The sequence below is a fragment of the Opisthorchis viverrini genome (assembly GCF_000715545.1).
Source record: "Opisthorchis viverrini unplaced genomic scaffold opera_v5_10, whole genome shotgun sequence".
In the NCBI taxonomy this organism is placed as follows: Eukaryota; Metazoa; Platyhelminthes; class Trematoda; order Opisthorchiida; family Opisthorchiidae; genus Opisthorchis; species Opisthorchis viverrini.
In genome coordinates, this window is record NW_008751666.1 from 2,890,120 (window position 1) to 2,912,203 (window position 22,084).

General features: G+C 45.6%; 2 protein-coding genes across 2 annotated transcripts; both read right to left on the reverse strand.

Annotated features, from left to right (window-relative positions):
• Positions 1-5,587: 5,587 nt before the first annotated feature.
• T265_00997 (hypothetical protein) lies at positions 5,588-15,388 on the reverse strand (the record flags this gene model as incomplete). The annotated part of the gene is made up of 2 exons (XM_009164912.1): positions 5,588-6,008; positions 13,046-15,388. One exon carries the CDS (start codon positions 15,386-15,388, stop codon positions 13,046-13,048), a length of 2,343 nt encoding a protein of 780 aa, XP_009163176.1.
• Positions 15,389-21,730: 6,342 nt separating this feature from the next.
• T265_00998 (hypothetical protein) lies at positions 21,731-22,051 on the reverse strand (the record flags this gene model as incomplete). The annotated part of the gene is made up of 1 exon (XM_009164913.1): positions 21,731-22,051. The coding sequence occupies one exon, from the start codon at positions 22,049-22,051 to the stop codon at positions 21,731-21,733; it is 321 nt and encodes a 106-aa protein (XP_009163177.1).
• Positions 22,052-22,084: the final 33 nt, after the last annotated feature.

Sequence of the window (22,084 nt, forward strand, 5' to 3'; positions counted from 1 at the left end):
ATGGTTATGCGGCCGTGAAGCATCAGTGCTAACAGTGATGTTTCTGTCTTTGATGATGATGATGACTAAGGGAGTTGAGGTCTTCGCGGGCAACTTTAAGTGAGTGCATCACTGCATTTCAGTCTACGGAAGGATACGGTAATCAAAGTGTGTATGAGGGAGCGATATTCGGGGTGCCGTGAATGTCCACTTTTAACGAAAATTCGCCTAAAGGAATCACGAACAGAGGATTTCTTGATGAGAATTTTACAGCTCGTAATATGCTTCCGCGAATTTCAGATTGCTTGGCCGATCGTTAGATCATTTGATGTTGAATTTAGAATTGGAAGGACTTTCGGGTGCTGAAGTCTATAAAAGTTGACAGTACGTGCAGATCTACTGACTGCTGCTCTCATACTTGATGTTTGTTTGGCGTACCTCACCTGAATTGGCGGTAAACATATCTCCCTGCGCTCACGTCCTCCCTGATGGGTACTGTGCTTCATCCTGTGTGCAACGAAAGTAACTTGCGCTGTTTCGTCGCACCTCATTGACTGATTTTCCCTTGCAAGAGTAAAAGAGACCGACAAGCGTTCTGGAATTATTGCAAGCCTTAGTAGATGCTGGTCGGAATGGCGATCTTTGACGTTTGGTTGGCATGCACCTAGTCCAGCTGAACTCAGGATGAGTAATAAAGACCGGGCTCCCTCTACGGCTTCGGAAATCCCTGCAGTTGCATGGAGCAACACAGTGGGAACTTGTCTTCTGATGCTGTAATTCCTGTATTGTGATCTCTACAGAACACTGGATCAATTTTTCGGGACTTGAAATTTGTTACTCGATTGCGTAACAAAATTGTGGCAGTTTGGACGATATGGTGCGAGCTAAACACTGTGCACTGTGACGTGAAAGCTGTACAGTGGCGTCGTCCTAGAACTAAAACATGCAACTCCCACGTGGACTGCTGCACTATTGGGAAAGTGCGCACCACTTCATGCAGGCAGATACCTTGATGCTTACAATCTTCAGTGAATTAATCACTCTCGGGAAATCGGACACGGCCACTTGCATCAATATGATAGGTTGTTGGGGGTAATTTATGAAGTCCTCGAGGGACAAATGGCATTTTTGATTTTATTGACGTTTACGTTAGTCATTCGCATTCTTGAATAGCATACAAACAAGTGGAGGATGTTGCTACGGGCAGTCCGTTAGGCCCAACATTAGCGGACATGTTTGTGGAGAGAATTGGACATAATACTGCTGGTGAAATCGGAAGAACTTAGTTAGTGGTATTTATCTTATTACTGGTTTAGAGCTCAGAAGCGTGGACTGGTAGAGAATTTATTCTTTAGGGCGAAGATAATATACAACCCGGATCGCCTACAACAAGAGAGATTTTTGAAGGAAACCCAGCTGTAGAACGGTTATCCAGAGCTTTTCACTGAAAGCCACTGTGGAGCCGGATCATAAACAACCCCAGTTCACTCATTTAGAGGCGACCACCCTAAAACTGACATAAGACGCATGCTCAGTTCTGCGTTAAAACGCGTCTGTACTGCAGTGAATTACGTCGCATACCAACAACCAAATGTTCTCTGTGCAACCGTAATCTCAGGTTACCTAATCTATCTGCACCTAATCCCCCTTCTTGCTGCCGAGGGGGTCCTTACATCGGTATGGGGACAGATACCTATAACTACTAAGTATACTACTAAGGTGTTGTCAGGATAACCGTCGGGTTAAAGGTCGAGTCACAATCCTGCATCATCAATACCCGGGCATCTTTGAAATAATGGCCATCAGACTGCACCAGTCAATTCCTTCCGAAATGTAATGCACAACACAACCCCCAAATACTCGCCGCATCAAATTAACTCACCCATTCTAGTTATTCTTGGGATAAGCCGAACGCCTAAGTACTCCGAACGGCTAAGGGGCAGCATACGCAGTCCACAAGCCAAAGCTATCGCGTGAATTCGTCACTTGTTATTTAGTATGGTCATATAAGAAGGGAATCCAGTATAGGGTCGCTTGGAAGTACTTGATGTTACCCGTCACAAGGGTTATTAAGAAGTGATCAGTCTTCACGTTTGTTTTTGGTGAAAGACCCTAATGTCACGATGTAGGAATATACATATCATCATCAGACCGAGCAAAGTCAGTGATCACAGTGGTGATTCACTGCCGTACAGTCGCAAGATTTAACCATACTTAAAGCCTTGAACTGAAACATAAAATAATAGGTGGTGAAACGAGCTAGTGCAGACACTCCTAGAACGTCTTGAGGTTTGTACATTTCCAAAGGTTAAATCAGACAATGAGAAAAAGAAACTGGCACCAAGTGTTTCTGGTTAAGTGCAGGGAGAGTCGCAGGAGCCACACTCTGGAAGACGGACCGCACCAGCAACTTCTAAATAATTTATACCTTCTTTCACTCAGTTCTTCTAAGTCACACGTTCATCTCAGGGTTCGAACCATTCTGAAGAATGGCAAGAAATGCCTGTCCCAGTAGACGATTATTTGACATGTATAGCACACGGCTAAGGCGGCGTAGTTGGCGATGCTGAATGTCTTCTGCGACTGAATCGCCTGATGTGTGTCCCTACCTACGCAATCCGATACGAGCATAGGGAATCTTCTGGAGTGCTCCCCATGCACCTTAACACATCCATAGGTATGTGGACATAAGGACCTGGCTGGGTGCGACAGTGTTGCCTTGACACTGGACTGACTGTGATGATGTGACTGATGCTGCTCCAAGCCGGTCGAAATGCTGCTTGATGCAGACAGGTCAAGGTTTCCGGTGGCGCGCTAGGACGACGGGGTCTGATTGAAATCAACGAATATAAAACTTGGAGCTGTGTTTACTAGATCCACTGCGGATACACTTTTTGAAGATGGGCACCATCGTTGGTTGAACCCAGTTGTCTAGAACAGTCGTCCGATGTAGACAGAAATAAGTTAGACGGCCAATGACGGAAGATTTTACTGCCGTTTTCGGACTGATTAGATTGGGAATCACAATCTTGCTTGAGTGGGGATATACACAAGAACACTGTCTAGAGGATTTCATGGTCACAGTCCATGTCTCTGTCAAAGGCCGTAAACCCGGAGGGATTAGGCGGCCAGATGAACTGTTTCTCAAAGTATTCTGCTCTGGTGGTCCTCACGTTTTCCTTTGCTGGATAGCAGATAGCTATGTGATCTCATTCGCGGCTACTCGTGAGCATCAGTACAACTAACTAAGTAAAACAAATCGCTGAATCTTCCAGCATTCGTCAAATTTGTCCACCTGGATCCACCAAGCTCCCCGGGCAATCAATTGTACATGGCGTCGAGTTTGCGGCTGCAACCGAAGGGAATTTCACCGGGGCTTCAAGGTTTGTAACCTCCAGCAAGCCCGTTTTGTCGTCATCCCAAGGCCTTATTTCTGGCGGTGGATCGCTGAACTACAGTGATTGGTTAATAAACGGCACCGGTCGAAAAAAAGACGTTCAGCTGTAGCACCCGAAGAGAGCACGAGGTCCGGAATACTGCCAGATTTCCCAAGCCTAAACATGAGAAGTTGAGAGACAGGTCGGACCTTCTGATCAGTAAATTTGCGCTCCACTGAGCCATCTCGGCATCAGTTGCCATTGACTAAGATCCAATCAGAGAAACTGAAATGCTCACCCGTATTTATGGTCCATGGATCTAACACTCACGGAAGCCAGATCTTATTCCAGGTAAGAAAGCTCGAGAAGTCGATTGCCGACATGAAACAGGCGTCGTTTTTCTATCGTGACTGACTGGAAGCGCCACCTCTACGCTGAAACCCAAAAGTACCTTCGCTAGAGATATTGGACAGCGCTTATTCTACTGAAAGAGGGGTCGGAAATATACCAATTCAAAATCAGCTACAGTTAACATGAAACCTGTGATAACTGATCGGAAAATATAGTCGAGATAAAGATCTATATGTATAAGCTCTAAACCTCTACATGTCGGAGTGGCAGATCTTCCAATGAACCGAAGAGAATACAACCCCGACTTCTATTTCAAAATCAAATCATGTATGCGTGATAAACCTAGGCATTGTAGAATGTCAGTAACCAGGCACGATGTGGGTCATGGATTCATTTTACTCGTTGTGCTCTCGTTGAAGTGGTACCCGAAAATGCTCATCACATGCTATCCTCGTTTTTATACCGGTTTTACAGCACATATCGTTCGCCCGAATTATATGAAATACACGGTTAACTAAAACCCACGCCGGTCAGTATCTTTTGGCTGACTTTTCCGACCTCTGCATGCATAACTAAGCATAACTGGCATGATTGTATCTTCCCATAACAAGTGCGGTCGAGTCACCCATGAGAATGTTGCGTTGTTATGTCTTGTGCACTTGTGTACTTATCCTTTCGGTCAGTCACAATAAGACACTTTGCTAACCAGTGTATCTGGTTGGAAAACCAACCGGTGTTGGTTTAGTCTAGTGACTTATTCAATGTGTCTCCGGGTGACTTAGTTGTTGGTGAATGACACCAAACCATGGCAAACCATAGGAACGCACCAAACCGTTTGAAACACGACAAAAACAATGATACTGAGGATTAATAACTGACAAAAGACCGCTCGCTTCATGATAACTGACCAATTGATAGCTCCTGATCTTTGCACATCGGAAGTCACCAGGTCCTTATTTAGTTATGCAGTTTCCTTACTTACAGAAGACAACACCTACATTGGTGTTGTCACCAAAGGTGTGTCGACATATCCGAGACCATTCAGACCATAGAACTGGATATATTTCTTCCGTGGTACGGTCAGTAAGTTGCAGTGCAAACTATGATACAACACTGCAACTCGGGCTAACCAACTAGTCAGAAATCTTAAGCCGCTTTTTCTTCATTGATAACCTTCTCTATTAGTGAATTTCGCCGAAGAGACAAAAGGAGTACTTGCGCAGCTATGTACACCTGCTGACGCTCAACGCAATGATATGGTATGACACTGATACCCACGCGTCAGTATTTTTCCCGAAACAGTCCTCTTGTTGTAGACGGAGGAACCGGATGCGCCGAAATGGCATGCCGTGCAGGCCAGATAGTGCACTACGACGGTGCACGCGACAGTTCACTCACAAGGATGAAATGGCATAGCGTCAGTGAACTCCGTACACTGGTGGTATTCCACTCAAACAGGTTACACGAGTCTGGTATAGAAATTCCAATGTACATCTAGTATACCTGTATGATTACTCGCTTAGTTTGAGCATTCTATATAGAAAAGCACGTCAGCGTTTTAGTCCTACGTTGTGCACGAAAGATGCCCAACCCAAGTCAGCTAGCTCAGTAGTGTATTTCGTATGAATTCTTTAGTTTTGTTAGCCTACTATTCTCCGCGCCAGATATTGCCGCGGGATCCCAGAGTGCTTCTGAATTAACAAGTTTAATTTACGACTGAAGAAGGAACGCCATCTCCGGGTTGACCAACCCTAAAGTTGGAAGAAAATTATCCAGGCGTATGCCTGGCCGATCCAGGCCCAGGTTGGGGTATACAATCCACGTATCCCGTTTGTGGATTAAACGGCATTAGCAGATAACAGTGAAGATACATAGGTGGACTCCTATGTATTGTATGAACGTGATATGGATGAACTAAGAGTAATTCATGCAGATGCAGCAAGGATCATGCAACAATGTGTGAATAAACAACCAACATTCGGCAATTTGTGGATCACAGGTTAGAAACCAGAAGACCACACAAGTGGGGAAGATGAATGGAAAATACAAGTTCCTTGAGTCAACTTCAATCAAGTGCTTGGCTAGAAGACACGGGTTTTGGCGTGACAAACCAGCTGCCAGTACCGGGGTCACGTTTGTTTCCCACTCTGGCGTTTTCAGCTACTGGAGTTAACTGGTCCCCTGGGTCTAGAATCTCGAGGGGCTTGAATGGTTGCCTACCCAAAAGTGGACGACGCTGAGTAACTCGATTAGTTGCAGGAGCAGTCGAACGCGTCTCGCGATCATGTACTCCGGAATAATCTGAAACATACAAGAAACACGTGATATGACATCATAAAGTTATCGAAATAGCAGAATGTGCGTTACTGATCCCATCAAAATATGTCCTGCTAAACTGTCAGTATCACTATCATGGCCTGAAAGAAATACTAAACAATCATCCCTAACTATATGAACTCCGGTCCGTTGCTCGACACAGGGTGGCCAACCAAATAACTAACAAAACGGGAATTAATTAAGGATTACTGTTGGCTGTCGATAACATGATAGGCAAACTGGTAAACATGATTTCCTAATTGGTACCGTCCTACTTAGTCCTTAGTCCGTAAGTTGCATTGCAAAGACACATCTAAACCCAGCATAACACAATTCGGTCTGCACTGAACACTGAGTCAGCTGGCGTTGTTTTGTTTCGACACACCGGGTAGTTCCTCTGGATAGCCATCCATCGACACTATTCGGTCCGTCGATCATCTGATTTGGTCCCCAACAAAAACCTTGCTTTGAATCACGGGACCCACATCGCGCGGTCACACATGTTGACTGGCTCCTCGAGCAGGATGAGCGGCACTATATCCAGTCTAAGTGCGAGTCAATCACATTGCTGATCAGCCACTCGTGGTCGAAAGGTTGAATGTTCAAACTACTAGCCAGGAGGTCGCGAGTTCGAGACTCCGGAGTATCGTAGGATGCGCACTGCTGATGATTCCCAATAAGGATGAAACAGCTGTACAGTGCTTCTCAGCTTTTCAGCATAGATTGGCACCACTTACAGGACGAAATCTCCCCTAAAAAAGCAATCCGATATCTACAACGCTTGTGATACATCGGTTGTAGAAAAACCGAAGATCATCTACCCCCAGAGGCTATCTCGCAAGTATACAACAACACGCCATAATGGAGTCTAATACATACAATTCATTGAGCCCCAATTCTAGGCCACTTTTACACCACAGATGACACAAATTGAGGAACATGGTTTGGGCCCTCGAGTTTCCTGTACGGATTCCATCAGATACACCGCCGTCAAAGTTAACACAACCACCGGGTTATGTAAGATTCTACAAAACGTCCAGTCCTTATTGGATTGTAAAGGTCATGTTCGGACTAGTTGAAGACGCTGCAAGATACGGCTGCCAATCGATATCAGCAGCGTTCTTGTTGTCAGTTTCTATCCAGATCCCCTGAATGAGTGTCTGGAGGCGTAGGCACCTGGGAATGATGGCATTAAGCTAGCACTAAGTTTCTTTCCCATCCACTTTTATTCTTTTTACCACAATAGGGTTTTCAAATAAATCCTGGTTGTACGGCGGCGAAGCATCAGCACTGAACACCGATTTCATGCTGTCAATGAGGATGAATACGTGTTGGGAGAACGCACGCCCTGAGGCACTACTTTGGACTTCCTGGGCCCAAAGCGTATGTTGAACGATGGTGGTCAGTTTATTCGGAAGTGCTTGTGTTTCGTGTTCGTCTTCGAAGATTAGGTCGATGTGGCCTGCGTATTCCAGAATGAAAAAGTCCTCACCGGCAACGATTTGAACGCCCTGAAGATCCTCCAGCGTCCTCTTCATTATTCCGTCGGGATGACGGAATTGAGAAAAAACGAAAAGAAGTCCCTTGCTTTGTAGTTCTTATTCGACGTTCGCTAGCCGGTACAAAACTACTCCGCAATACTCTAGTTGAGAGGAGCTGGATGACATCACACAAGCTCAACGAGTGACGGTAGTATGTAGCAACCATGGATATGCAATAATACTGAAGGCCTAGCGCGATATCCAGAAATGAGTGGCTGATCAGCAGTGTGACTGACTTGCATTTGAATATGTCACGCCAACATCGTCCAATCACTTAGTTCACATCATGTGATCCTGTGTTAACTGGCCCATCAAGTGACGACTTCTGGATGGAAAGCCAATACGACCTGCCGGGTACTTCAATAACTTAGGCAGGGCAATGAACTGTCACGTCAAAAGGATGGTGTCATAAGTCATCAAAATGGCCAGCTGCTCAAGCGCAATATGATGGGATATTTAAAAGTAACCATCGTTCACAAAAGACCTTAGAGGAAAACCGTTTTTTCGTGGTGAATAGAAGCCGGACAGGCGCGAACAGTCTGACTTTTATAATCAAAAGCTATCGTGCGTGAAATGAGCTGGAAAGATTAAGAAAATTCACGGTATGATGAAAATCAGGTTGAACTTGTGTGGCAGGTAGCTGTTCCCCACGCTGTGAACCAAAATCCTAAAGCCAACTGAATGATCTGCCAAGTGCAATTGCCACGGTCAAAATGATCAGAGCGAAACCTCTCGCACGAAAGAGGCCTAATTCCTCCGCATTTTCCCCTCAATATCCGCATCACCCCCCATTTACAACAGCTCAATTCCTGTCCAAGTGTGATTAATGCGGTCCGTCACGGACGGAACAAGGTGAGACAGGTGTTCCTTATTCACATCGCTTGTGACCCACCAGATCAGCGTTCCAACAGATTCGTTAAACGAATATGGAAAAACATGGATGCATTTTTGAGTCCAGCTACGTACGGATTACGAATTTTTGTAAGCAGACATTCTTCCCCACTACCACTCAATAATTGGTTGGAAAAAGTTTTGTAGTTACAGTTTCAAAAGATGAAAGAAATGGGTGCTGGTGGTGTTGAGATTGTAACAAGGTTCGATGGGTTGAGATATCAGGGTTCCTGTGGAAAAGAGGAATGTATTACCGGAGTAGGACAGTGTCCCAGTGTAGCATCTAACGACGATAAAGCCAACGTTCAAGAAACCATAGAAAATCACGAGTAAGCAGTGCAATATCATGAGTGAAGGTGGCGAAAATAAGAAACTCGACCATATCAAGGGAAACATGTAAGCAGCTAACCGTCCGATAAGACCTTTAACACTATTTTCCTATAGGATCCGATCAGCACACTATTGAAACTAACTTGACTTCATGACGATTCTCCCATTCATTTGCTTACTCTTTCCATGTAATTTTGATCCGCTTTTGTTTTACTCATCCGTACCGGCCACCCAGAGCTCAGTGGTTAGAGCGCGGATTTAATGACCGGGAGGTCTGTGGTTCAAACCCAACCTCTGCACCTCCACGTCTCCTATCTAGGCTTGGGCATCTGGTAATGTCCCAACTTTCGTGTTTTCTTCTGGTTGCATGGCAGTTAGGCACCGAAATAGTGCTACAATTGAACGATTTTTTGCCCGACACTGGTATATTAGCCTGTATGTGTTGTGAACGTACGCAGCTGACCTGCTTACCCATGCGTGTTCTTGCCCCGCTTGTTGAGACTGCCTTGTCTTGTTGTCATGGGTTCCCTGTAATCACACCGCCAATCAGAATCACGAGACTGTCCTCGGAAGGGACGATCGCAACCCACACTACAGAGCCAACATTCCGCTCGCCTTTGTTTAGTGTGCGGGCCTTGACACGGCACTGTGCCGGTCAGCGACAGACTTGTGCACTTGTTGACGCCACGAACGTGGACAATTGTTTTGTTTTATAACTCTGCTTACCTTTGTGTAAGTAGTACCGTAGGCTTTGGCTACGCCTAAATGTATACCAATCTCACTGCATTTGTTAGGGAGATACAGCTTACTACAAAGAGCGGGTGGTATGGATATCCCGATGCAACGGTATTGTCCGCAAAGGTATTGTCGGAATACTGTACTACGAAGCTTGTGTCACCGAGATAGGGAATCGGGGTGAAATGTGAAAAGAAAAGGCGACAGGATGGCTTCGAGAGGCCCGCCAAAGTCATCTACAGTGGTGGTTGACCATTTGTCACCAACCTTCCTGTTGGCGTTGATTCCACTCACAGCTACGTGTGTCCATCTACTGCTTCATACAGAGGAACCAAGTTAACTGCCACCTTATCTGAATTTACTTAGGAATTCCAAATCAAATTCAACCCACCTTTTACTTCCACCATTATTTCGGTTTGCCGAATTCCAGGTGTTGTAGGGAACCCATTTTTGTCAAGTAAGTGTGAGAGAGGCGGTTTAAGTCACTGTGGTGTTGCTGTTCTGTTAAACTGTCTGAAATCAAACGGAAGGTCACGTGGACCCATCCTGGGAGGCGAAGAACGAACAAACTTAACGCAACATCCTTCGTTCCTTTCAGCACCAAGTCCCTTCCTCGTCCACTCTTTTCCTTTCATTCTTGGGCATGAAACATAAGTAGATAAACTTTGTGGTTGTACAGCAGTGAAGCATCAGTGTCAACACTGATGTCACTGTTTTTGATGGTGATGATGGTCGACTTGCCTGGACAACGTGCATCCGAAACATTTCTGAGGGCGACTAATCCAGCCACAGGAGACAGTCGTCTGATTTATTGATTTGGTTTCACTGACAAAACAATATTGACAAGATAGTCCATGCAATAACGAATATTGAAAAAGAAAACGAGATCAATCCAACGATACGGCGGTTTTGTCGAGTGCATCTGCGAGCATTCCGTACTGAGGTCTTCGTATAACCCTCAGGTTCAAAAAAGGGTCAAAGGCACAGCAGACGAAACTGATCGGCTGGTTACGGCCGACTTTGCCTAATTTGTTTTATAACTCTGCTTACCTTTGTGTAAGTAGTACCGTAGGCTTTGGCTACGCCTAAATGTATACCAATCTCACTGCATTTGTTAGGGAGATACAGCTTACTACAAAGAGCGGGTGGTATGGATATCCTTATGCAAAGGTATTGTCCGCAAAGGTATTGTCGGAATACTGTACTACGAAGCTTGTGTCACCGAGATAGGGAATCGGGGTGAAATGTGAAAAGAAAAGGCGACAGGATGGCTTCGAGAGGCCCGCCAAAGTCATCTACAGTGGTGGTTGACCATTTGTCACCAACCTTCCTGTTGGCGTTGATTCCACTCACAGCTACGTGTGTCCATCTACTGCTTCATACAGAGGAACCAAGTTAACTGCCACCTTATCTGAATTTACTTAGGAATTCCAAATCAAATTCAACCCACCTTTTACTTCCACCATTATTTCGGTTTGCCGAATTCCAGGTGTTGTAGGGAACCCATTTTTGTCAAGTAAGTGTGAGAGAGGCGGTTTAAGTCACTGTGGTGTTGCTGTTCTGTTAAACTGTCTGAAATCAAACGGAAGGTCACGTGGACCCATCCTGGGAGGCGAAGAACGAACAAACTTAACGCAACATCCTTCGTTCCTTTCAGCACCAAGTCCCTTCCTCGTCCACTCTTTTCCTTTCATTCTTGGGCATGAAACATAAGTAGATAAACTTTGTGGTTGTACAGCAGTGAAGCATCAGTGTCAACACTGATGTCACTGTTTTTGATGGTGATGATGGTCGACTTGCCTGGACAACGTGCATCCGAAACATTTCTGAGGGCGACTAATCCAGCCACAGGAGACAGTCGTCTGATTTATTGATTTGGTTTCACTGACAAAACAATATTGACAAGATAGTCCATGCAATAACGAATATTGAAAAAGAAAACGAGATCAATCCAACGATACGGCGGTTTTGTCGAGTGCATCTGCGAGCATTCCGTACTGAGGTCTTCGTATAACCCTCAGGTTCAAAAAAGGGTCAAAGGCACAGCAGACGAAACTGATCGGCTGGTTACGGCCGACTTTGCCTAAACCAGCGGCGAAGACTTGCATTTCAAAAGCATCAATATTTCCCTGGCGTGAACAGACCCCAGCAGGTAAGCTGTTCCTCAGGCAATATGCGTAAATTACATAGGTAATGGTTCGAAGTGGACCCTGGTGACTGCCATCGGGGTTTGCGTGGACCGCGTAAGATCATCTGGTGAGCATTCGGTTCCAGTCCAGATAATGCCAGGTTTGGACGTGCCTTAAGAGGCTTGCATTTGTCCTTTTATGGATGCGAGACCTGACCACCAAAGCACAACAACAGACAATCCTGGTGTCCGAAAATTATTTCTGACAGGGTGTTCAACGAACCAGTCTGGCATAATTTTCGCAATACATGAAAAAATTTGCAGCACACATCCAGCCACCTTTTAAGCCCAGACCCGGCGTTGGTACTGTCAACCTAAAAAGTAGGTAAGCAGTTATATACTACCGCGCTAGTACATCCCAACCTCATATGTACATGGTTACTGGAATTTTATGGTATGCATTACCAGGACTGTAACCACCTTTATCATAGTCTGCTGTTTACCGTTGGGAACACCGGTGGACAACCGAATTTTGTTATTGGTGTGCAGAAGCCGTTGAAGATTACCTTCCATTCTTCATCGAAAATACAGTAGATTCACATGACGAGTAGGTTTTAAGAACAACATCGTGGAAGGGGTACTTAAAAACTCGGAGGTTAAGGTGCGAACCTACTGACCGGAAGGTCGGTGGCCCGAACCTAACCTCGGCTCCTGTCTAGGCAGTATCTCAAACCCCGTGCTTCCTTCGGGTGGCATGGCCGAAAGGGCACTACAGCTAAATGATTATTATTATTACCTTAGAACCAAAATGAAGACAGGCCAACCATGTCTTCCTTGCTATCGATTACAAAATAGTTAAAAAACGAACTACCTAAGCATACGGCTAGAAACTATAAGCCATGTTATCCTCTTGATTGGTGATCTGTTCTTCATCAGTAATCAGTCTGCACGTCCTCGCGGTCACTTCTGAGGATTAGTGTGTAGAAATATGCAAGAACAACTTGTTCAAAGATTTTGCCTTCTCGATAGAAATAGATGAAACCGGATAAAAAGATAACCATTCAGTACCTAGCCGCCATGCCACCCAAAGGAAGCACGAGGGCTGGGATGCTGCCAAATGAGCCAAACCTAGACAGGGGAAGTCGGGCGACAGAAGTTAGTTTCGAACAAAATAAAAAAATAAAAATAGTTTTGAACAACGGACCTTCCGGTCAGTAAATCCGCACTTTAACCACTAAGTCATCTAGAGCTCATGATGGATAGTGACAGCCTCATCTCTAGAAAATACTAATGATAAAAAGAAGGCTACAATAAGTTAGAACAACGCATCCTACGAATACCGAAAGTTACCGAACAGTGAAAGCTGCAAAATACACGAGGGGTTCAAACGGAACGCTTTAACATTCAAACTCACTTTGTTGATGACTGCGATAGGTACTAAACTCAGTCGAACCAAACTCCAAATGATCCGCTGGATATGACTCACGCAGGGCGGCTGCAGATGCTTGGGGAGCGTGGTGATCCTTACCAGTTGTAAAAGGACGAAAGGGTGGCCTTGAGTTTCTGACCCGATGGGAAGATGGTTCCTGCACGAGGCGCGTACAATTGGGATGCTGAATATCTGGACACTGCAGCGGTCTGGTTTGACTGTACAGATCAGGATTTTTCGGAACGGCAGGTATGGAGGAGTTTCCAGTGTGCGACCGTGACAATTCTGAAAACTTGTGGTCACCAAAATTGCAAGCTACAGTTCGGGTCCCCAGACCGGGGTCGGTAAAAGTTTGTCGTGAAGTTAATTCTGATGCATCAACTGAGGTAGTGGTGGAAGTTGCTTGTCGAAACGTTGAATACCTCTTCGAGGCCGTCCCGACGCGGGTGTTATCATCCCTATGTGAGAAAGCCGGAGTCCAACCACCTCTAGATTTAGGGCCAACATGAGGTGCTTTTCCTGGAGAGGAGCTATAACTCAGGTTTGGGACTACTTTATTCGACCGATCGTCGGAAGCACAAGGATCGTCATTGCGAATGGTAGGGTATTCCATTGTAGAATCACTGACAGCTGAAGATGCATTGCCGAAATTTGCGTTTCGACTAGCTCTACGACCTCTATTCCCCGATTCACGGTGGTAACCTGTCCCATCTTGAAGCCTCGATTTCGGGAATTGATTTGAAGACATTTCATTCGGTTGAGAAACGGTATTGGGTATCTCATTCTGCTCGAATTGATGTCTAATGCCCAGTGACCGTGTGAAGCGACCACGTGTATGGCCCACGTTTGGATCCATACGCTTTGTTTCACGTTGGTAGTCCGCAAAATTCTGTCGGCGCGGTCGTCCGTGGCTAATGTGGCTCTGACCGCGTTCATCAGAATTGATATTATGTGGGGCAGTATCATCATGAATCGGTGAACTGGTAGGTTTTGTGGTCAATGCCTCTCGGTTGATGGGGTGTTCAGCGGATACTGATGGTGAGTGAGGTTCGTTTTCGGGTGCATTCGAGTCAGCATTTCCCTCCCTAATATCGTAACCATATCGCATGATGAGCTCGCGACTTGACCGAGGACCCTGCTCGTAATACCGAAACATGTCGTGCTGCCATTTACTTCTGTCTGCCCGGCTTTTATGGGAATCGGCCTGCGGTGAGGTTTTACTATTTTCTGAGCTGCGGTAATCATGCATAAAGTAGGTTCCAGTTCTGGGAATATATGCAGGATTCGCCTTATCCTGGTCAGCATCAAGTCGTTCATCTACATCCCCAGTATCACCGGCTTCTTGCTCGTTTGCTTGCGTCAATTCTGGGCTCAAATTACGAGATCCTACTGCCTTGGTTGCCGGCGGTGCACGACTATCAGAAGTGCCAATCCCAATATCAACAGCGTCGGTGTATTGACTCGTTGACTTATGCGATATTTCTGAGTATAGGGAGTCATCTTCCGAAGGGCTGTCACTTTCTTCAGAAGGATGTGCTCGAAGGCGAGATCCGAGTAGACCATCGTCATCATCTAATATATCACTCGAGCTTTCGTCATGATCAACCACCATGTTATCGGAGTCGGGAACGGACAGTACGGATGCTGACTCGTTGCACGGTGGTTGTAGGCTATTAGGATCCTCCACTTGTGTAGTCACAGGGTTTTCGAAAACTTTTGGGCATTCTACCTCTGTCACATCTGTAATGGCAGCCACACATTGTCCTTCTTCTTCTTTCCGTCCTAAAAGTGATTGATCTAAGTGTGGAGGAATATCCTGCAGAACCTTGCTTTTCACGGCTGACGTCAGAAGTATCGATGGGGAGTGAGGAGGAAGATAAGCGCTTTCGTGAGTGACCGAATCTTGTGGTGTTTCGGCTACATGCAACCTGCGTAGTGATGAACAGCACAAAACTTGTAATGATTTAACTTCTGCGGAATCAACACTAAGGTTATAGGGGATTTTCTCATCAGATTCCTCTGACGCAACATTAGGGCTTCTTATGGGGTCACCACGGAGATTGGTTAACTCATTAGAGTAACCGGCAGCATTGCAACCACCCAGAGCGGGCTTCCCAATCGCTCTGACCTCCAGTTTTGATGACTGCCCTTCTTTCAATCCGCCAAACTCAGTATTTCGCGGTTTGATATCCAGACACATTGACAACTGGGTAGACCGGAGGTCCTCGAGAGAGTGAGAGCAATATGTTTCAGGGGCAAACTCAACAGTACCACCATGATGAAGGATATCGAGAGAACGAAAGCGCTCCATATTCTTGACGTATGCTCCGAAGACCGGGATTCGGCAGTAGCAGCTGCAAATGGCAGAGAAGAGGTTAGTCGTCAACATGTTCTAATGACTCGAAAGGGTTCGATTTGGTCGGACTCGAAAGCAAAACATTATTGGACGCGGCACCAGTGGATTTGCGCAGTAACAACTTGTGAAAAACATATGCTAAACAGCTACACTCCTAAACACCTCATTGGCTCTAAAGTAGCAGGCCTAAAACAGGGCGACTGTCTTTACCAATTAGAATTTTCTGCAACACATGCTTAGACGCGTCTATCCTTTAAATACCTGATTTCACAGAAAGATTAGGGTGGAGGCGATGGAGCTATCAGCAAGAATAAGTCCATTCATTCTACAACAGGAAGAAAATGTGACCCAAATGCGCTGTTCCGTGTTTCGCCCAGTCTTCGGTGTTCCACGGTGGACGCCGGTTAACGCAAGGATAGAACGTTGCGTGGGTCCGGGGAACTTTCAAACGGAAGGGTTTCCTCGGGATTTCTTGATGCTACAGAAGGTTGTACTGAAACGTGTTATAGCACTCCAGCATGAGAGCAAGAAAATGTGGAGACTTCACAGTTGCTGCTTCCCAGTTTCATGATCCAAACTAATGAATCCCGTGCCATATGATCTTAATTGTACGGCCTAATCACTGCAGATTTCAAGAAGTTCGGCACCGGTTTGCCATGCTTGTGCCAATCTCATAAAGGGGGCGAGATGGCCCAAGTGGTTAGAGCGCCAATTTACTGAATGGAAGGTCCGTGGTTCGAACCCGGCCTCCGCCTCTCGACTTCTCCTGTCTAGGCTTGGGCAACCTGGCAGTATCCCAGCCCTCGTGCTTCCTTCGAGTAGCATGGCAGTTAGGCACCGTAAGGGTGCTACAGCTGAACAATTAAAAATTAATCTCATAAAGACGATTTGTCACCAACATTGCGTCCTCAGCAATACGTCTCCTGTAACGGAATTCATGATTCATGAGGAGTGCAGAGAACAGATAGAGAGAGAGATAGACAGAGAACAGATAGATAAAAACTCATAACGGCCGCTGTAGCACATAGACCACAAGGCTAGTTTAAATGTCTTCACTACATCCCTCGTAGGCGCAGTCCGCCTGCCACGAAGGAGTTCCTTTCCGCTCCTGATCGGGAAGGATGAACAACCAATGTCACTGGTGTTGGTGTCATCAATTCCTACGTTCCCGAATATTCTGAGATACAGACCTGCGGAGGCAGATATTATGAGATGAGATAAATAGATAAAATTCACGGCAGAGGTACCAGTATCAACCGTATTGCTGTCAATGATGACAGCGAACAACGAACCTTCGTGGAATATCGTAACTGGCAACATTCTACTCTAGCCGTCCTCCCTCATTTTCGCTTAAAGCTCCTCATTCCCAGTAAAAATCAGCTCATTTATGTGCAGAACGTACACCAAATGTCACATGGTGACATACAAAACTGTGAATGCCAAAGCAGGCCTTTCGGAAAGTAACTTGGCCAATATTTATCAGTTTGGACCTATAAAGTGCGTCTGCAATTGCATCCATGGGGAGTCACATACGAAAGATAGGATTATTTCAAGAAAGCATTTTGGATGCGGTTAAATCTATTGTCCCTCAGGTATCCAATTATGCACCTGCTAATCATTGGTCACATACCCATGGACGGGACATGAATGAAGCTAACCGACAAACACTTAGCTACACATTTTCGATCTCATCTTGAGGATAGGGAAAATGAATGTCTGAGCTAAAACTTCACTGTAATCTAAGAGTTCAGCACAAGCCTCAGTAATAGAGCTCACCAACACATACATTAGGCTCCACAGAAAGAGCGTAGCTGATTGGCATTACGGACCCAGATAGAGTAGTTTACGTCTCGTTCAGCTGTAACGCCCTTTCGGTGCCTAGCTACCATGCAATCCGAAGGAAGCACGAGGGCTGGGATACTGTCAGGTTGACCAAGCCTAAACAGGGGAAGTCGAGAGGCAGAGGCGGGGTTCGAACCACGGAACTCCGGGTCAGTAATTTCGCGCTCCAACCACTTGAGCTATCTCGCCTCCATAGACAACCTCATAAGACGACTTTTCCAGCACGGCACACAATTATACCTTGTGTCCACTTCTCCGCACCGCGGTGACAGTCTTTCGCCAGCACAGATGAGCCGGGTGTAAATATGTTATTTACAGCACCGCGATGTCGGTTGAACTGAACTTCCATATTCGTGTTTCTACCGATTGACAAATATGGTGTCGGACGGATGACGTCAACAGGTAAACGGATCTTCCGGTTCATAAGTATCTCCGCTGTGGACTTATCATGTGGAGCGTTAAAATTTGGTGTCGCCCTGTAACTCATCAGAAGTGTCTTGATGATTTCCGGTGAGGAGTGCGCGTTTGAAAGAGTCCATAAATCTTCTCACTTGTCTAGTTGATTGTGGGTGTAACGGTGGTGATCGCACATGCTGTCTGCTATTTTCTTGACAGAAAGCGGAAAATTCAGCGAACGTGAATGCACTGCCGTTGTCAGAGACAATGATATTTGGAACTCCAAAGTGGCCAGACACCTTGTAGTTTTGAAGTGGTAGCACAAGCAGTAGCATGGTTCGTGTTAAACACTTCTGGCCACTTGCTATAGGTGTCTAACAGGATCACATATTGTTGGCCATTGATTGGTACCACAAAGTCAACATGAAGTCGTGACCATGGAGTTTCTGGAACGGGCCATGAACACAATTATGTTTTCCGAGGGGATTTTGCAGATAGTTGACATTTTTAGCACTTGAGTACAAGTTTCCCTAGCTGCTTATCCATGCTCGGCCAGTATACATAACTACGTGTTAGCGTCTTCATGCGGCTAATACCGAGATGTCCAAAATTGCTTAAGGACATTACTAACCTCGGAAAGTAAGGATCGACGTTGGCAGAACCGTTGAAGTTGTTCATAGGAGCATACTGAAGGCCATTGTGTGCGACGAAAATGGAATACCTTTTGAAGTAACAGATCACGAGCAGTGGCGTCGCGAACCATGGCAGAAGTAACTGGAAGTGCACGGGTTGTAGTAGCAAGCACTGCTTTAACTTCCGTTCCCACCGTTATTGCGGCGACAACAGCATCTTCGGGTTGTTGACGCTGAGGATCCATGAGCCTTGATAATGCATCAGCTCGGCCAATAGCATCAGTAGACTGGTACTTGATGAAGAAGTCTTAGCCCAGTAGCATTGTAGTCCAACGTTGAAAACGGTTGGCCGTGTAAACAGGGATGCCTTTCTTCGATCTAAAAACGTCGAGAAACGGCTTTTCGTCGGTGATGAGCGTAAAATAACGTCTGTAGAGCATCTTGTGACTAGGACCTGTGAGAATGATGTCATCCAAATAAGCAGCAACTCCTGATAAACCGTTTGGCATGGCATCCATTATCTGTTGAAATATTGCTGGTGCAGATTTTACCACCAAAAGATAGACGGTTAAATTGAAACAAACCGCGATGTGTGTTAATTGGCAGAAGTTCTTTGGGGTCATGAGAGACTTCTATTTGAAGGTAAGCATCAGCGAGATCCAGCTTTGCGAAACATTTTCCACCATTGAGGTTGGTGAACAGATCTTCCGGTATCGGCAATGGATAGTGATGAGAGTCTAACACGGCGTTCAATCCAGTGGAATAATCAGCACATATGCGCACCTTTTCAATTACTTTTTTGATGATGAATAGTTTACTTCTGGGAACGAACAAGTTCATTCTCCACGGTACGGCGACATATGGTACGGGACGTTTCGGTCTGGAAGCTGGTCTGAAATCGGGTTGGAGTTTAAGGCTTGCCTTGGTTTTCGTACAGCACCCAAGGGCACCTTGGAAGAAATCGTTGAATTTTGTGTAGAGTGTGTTAGTAAAGTGCTCTGCAATGTCTGTGGAGGATGAAAATGTCAGAGCACTGCAAGCAGATAATAAAGGTACATAGAAAGGATCAAGTTTCTCTCAGCTCCAAGGACGTTCAAATTAGGACAGTCATTGATATGACAAGTTCCCGAAAAGTGTAGATTGTTGAAGGATACATTACAAGCTAAACTGTTCTATTCGGCTGCTTTGTTCGTTACACCCACAATCAACTAGACAAGTGAGAAGATTTATGGACTCTTTCAAACGCGCACTCCTCACCGGAAATCATCAAGACACTTCTGATGAGTTACAGGGCGACACCAAATTTTAACGCTCCACATGATAAGTCCACAGCGGAGATACTTATGAACCGGAAGATCCGTTTACCTGTTGACGTCATCCGTCCGACACCATATTTGTCAATCGGTAGAAACACGAATATGGAAGTTCAGTTCAACCGACATCGCGGTGCTGTAAATAACATATTTACACCCGGCTCATCTGTGCTGGCGAAAGACTGTCACCGCGGTGCGGAGAAGTGGACACAAGGTATAATTGTGTGCCGTGCTGGAAAAGTTGTCTATGAGGTAGACGTGAACTACTCTATCTGGGTCCGTAATGCCAATCAGCTACGCTCTTTCTGTGGAGCCTAATGTATGTGTTGGTGAGCTCTATTACTGAGGCTTGTGCTGAACTCTTAGATTACAGTGAAGTTTTAGCTCAGACATTCATTTTCCCTATCCTCAAGATGAGATCGAAAATGTGTAGCTAAGTGTTTGTCGGTTAGCTTCATTCATGTCCCGTCCATGGGTATGTGACCAATGATTAGCAGGTGCATAATTGGATACCTGAGGGACAATAGATTTAACCGCATCCAAAATGCTTTCTTGAAATAATCCTATCTTTCGTATGTGACTCCCCATGGATGCAATTGCAGACGCACTTTATAGGTCCAAACTGATAAATATTGGCCAAGTTACTTTCCGAAAGGCCTGCTTTGGCATTCACAGTTTTGTATGTCACCATGTGACATTTGGTGTACGTTCTGCACATAAATGAGCTGATTTTTACTGGGAATGAGGAGCTTTAAGCGAAAATGAGGGAGGACGGCTAGAGTAGAATGTTGCCAGTTACGATATTCCACGAAGGTTCGTTGTTCGCTGTCATCATTGACAGCAATACGGTTGATACTGGTACCTCTGCCGTGAATTTTATCTATTTATCTCATCTCATAATATCTGCCTCCGCAGGTCTGTATCTCAGAATATTCGGGAACGTAGGAATTGATGACACCAACACCAGTGACATTGGTTGTTCATCCTTCCCGATCAGACTTTCGGCGACAACTATACTTGATCCTGTTCTTACACTAGAGATTCATGTCGACATATTTGAATTAGCTGAAAAGCCAGAATCTCCACAGCCGATAAAGAAACCCGTTATTTGTGCACTTGGAAAATGGACCGACCGAATACGATGGCCCATGATACCAATGCAAGTCATCCCTCAGCAGCAGTCCTGCGATCCAGAACTCCAAAGGGAGGTGTTAGGAGGACTACCTCCAAACGAACAAATCCGCTTTGTCAACTATTTTGTCCTGTATACCGAAACATCGTTTCTACATTTTAGCCTATCGCTGACATCCTATTGGACTGTAAGCAGATCCACTTGTTTACAGTATAACGCTCTCAAAGTCGTTTGTCTTCTTTCTCGTAAACTGACGCGTCTGGCTGATACATTATCCAAGAGGATATAACAGAACCAAAAGACGGGGTTTCCAGAAATCATCATTGTCGGTAGACTCATTCTAGAAAGTATCTTCCCAGCAACCGTACCGTGAATCGAATGTGAGATAAGATGCCTGTTCGTAGGGAAATTCGGTAACAGGCGCTGCGACAAAATCGGCAAAGGATAGTGATGTGCCACTTTGAGATGGAACTGGTGTCCCAAGACTGATAACTCGAGATGAAAGAGGCTGGAGGGACTTTTGTTGGTTTAGTTAATTAATGTGAAGTTGAGACCGCTTTCGCACCGCTTGCTGCCGCGGGGAAAGTTGGGGCGAGATGGCCAAAATGGTAAGAGCGCGAATTTACTGACCAGAAGGTTCGTGGTTCGAATCCGACCTCTGCCTCTCGACTTCCCTTGTCTAGGCTTGGGCAATCTGGCAATATCCCAGCCCTCGTGCAACCTTCGCGTGGCATGCCAGTTAGGCACTGAAAGGGTGCTACAGCCGAACGCGGGGAAAGTTCAGTTTTCGTTATAGATTTTGGAGTACATGGAGTGGACTTTCCACAAATATTATGATCGCTTAAGTCTGTCTTGCTCTAACCTTCACAGGAACTATTAAGTTTTTCAAGCATGTATTCGACGGGCGAGGCTTCGCGTCAAAACAGTTACCAACACTACAGAAGCACCAAGCGGGATAATGAAGATTGCATCACTTATGTTCTCATGTCCCACAAAGAACCTCGGTCTCCGGTGTGACATGTGCGTTTAAGTGGATGTTAGGGCTGGATACCAAGCATATGAGGGCACCCATGGTACCAAGAGCTTTAAGCTTCAAACAATACCGTCCAGTCGAGCGACGGCTCCCCTCAAACACGTCCTCTGCTGTGGATCCAGACAAGACCCATCCCCGACACACTGAACGCTTCAGGCCGGTTATTTTTGAAGACGGTAGTGCTGTATACTTTGTATTGGGAACAAATATCGTGGCAGACAGACGGTCGTTGGTTTGTTGAATTTCACTATCTAACTGCAGGCTTTTCATCACTTACCTCCCGACCTAAAGCTGCCACCTTGA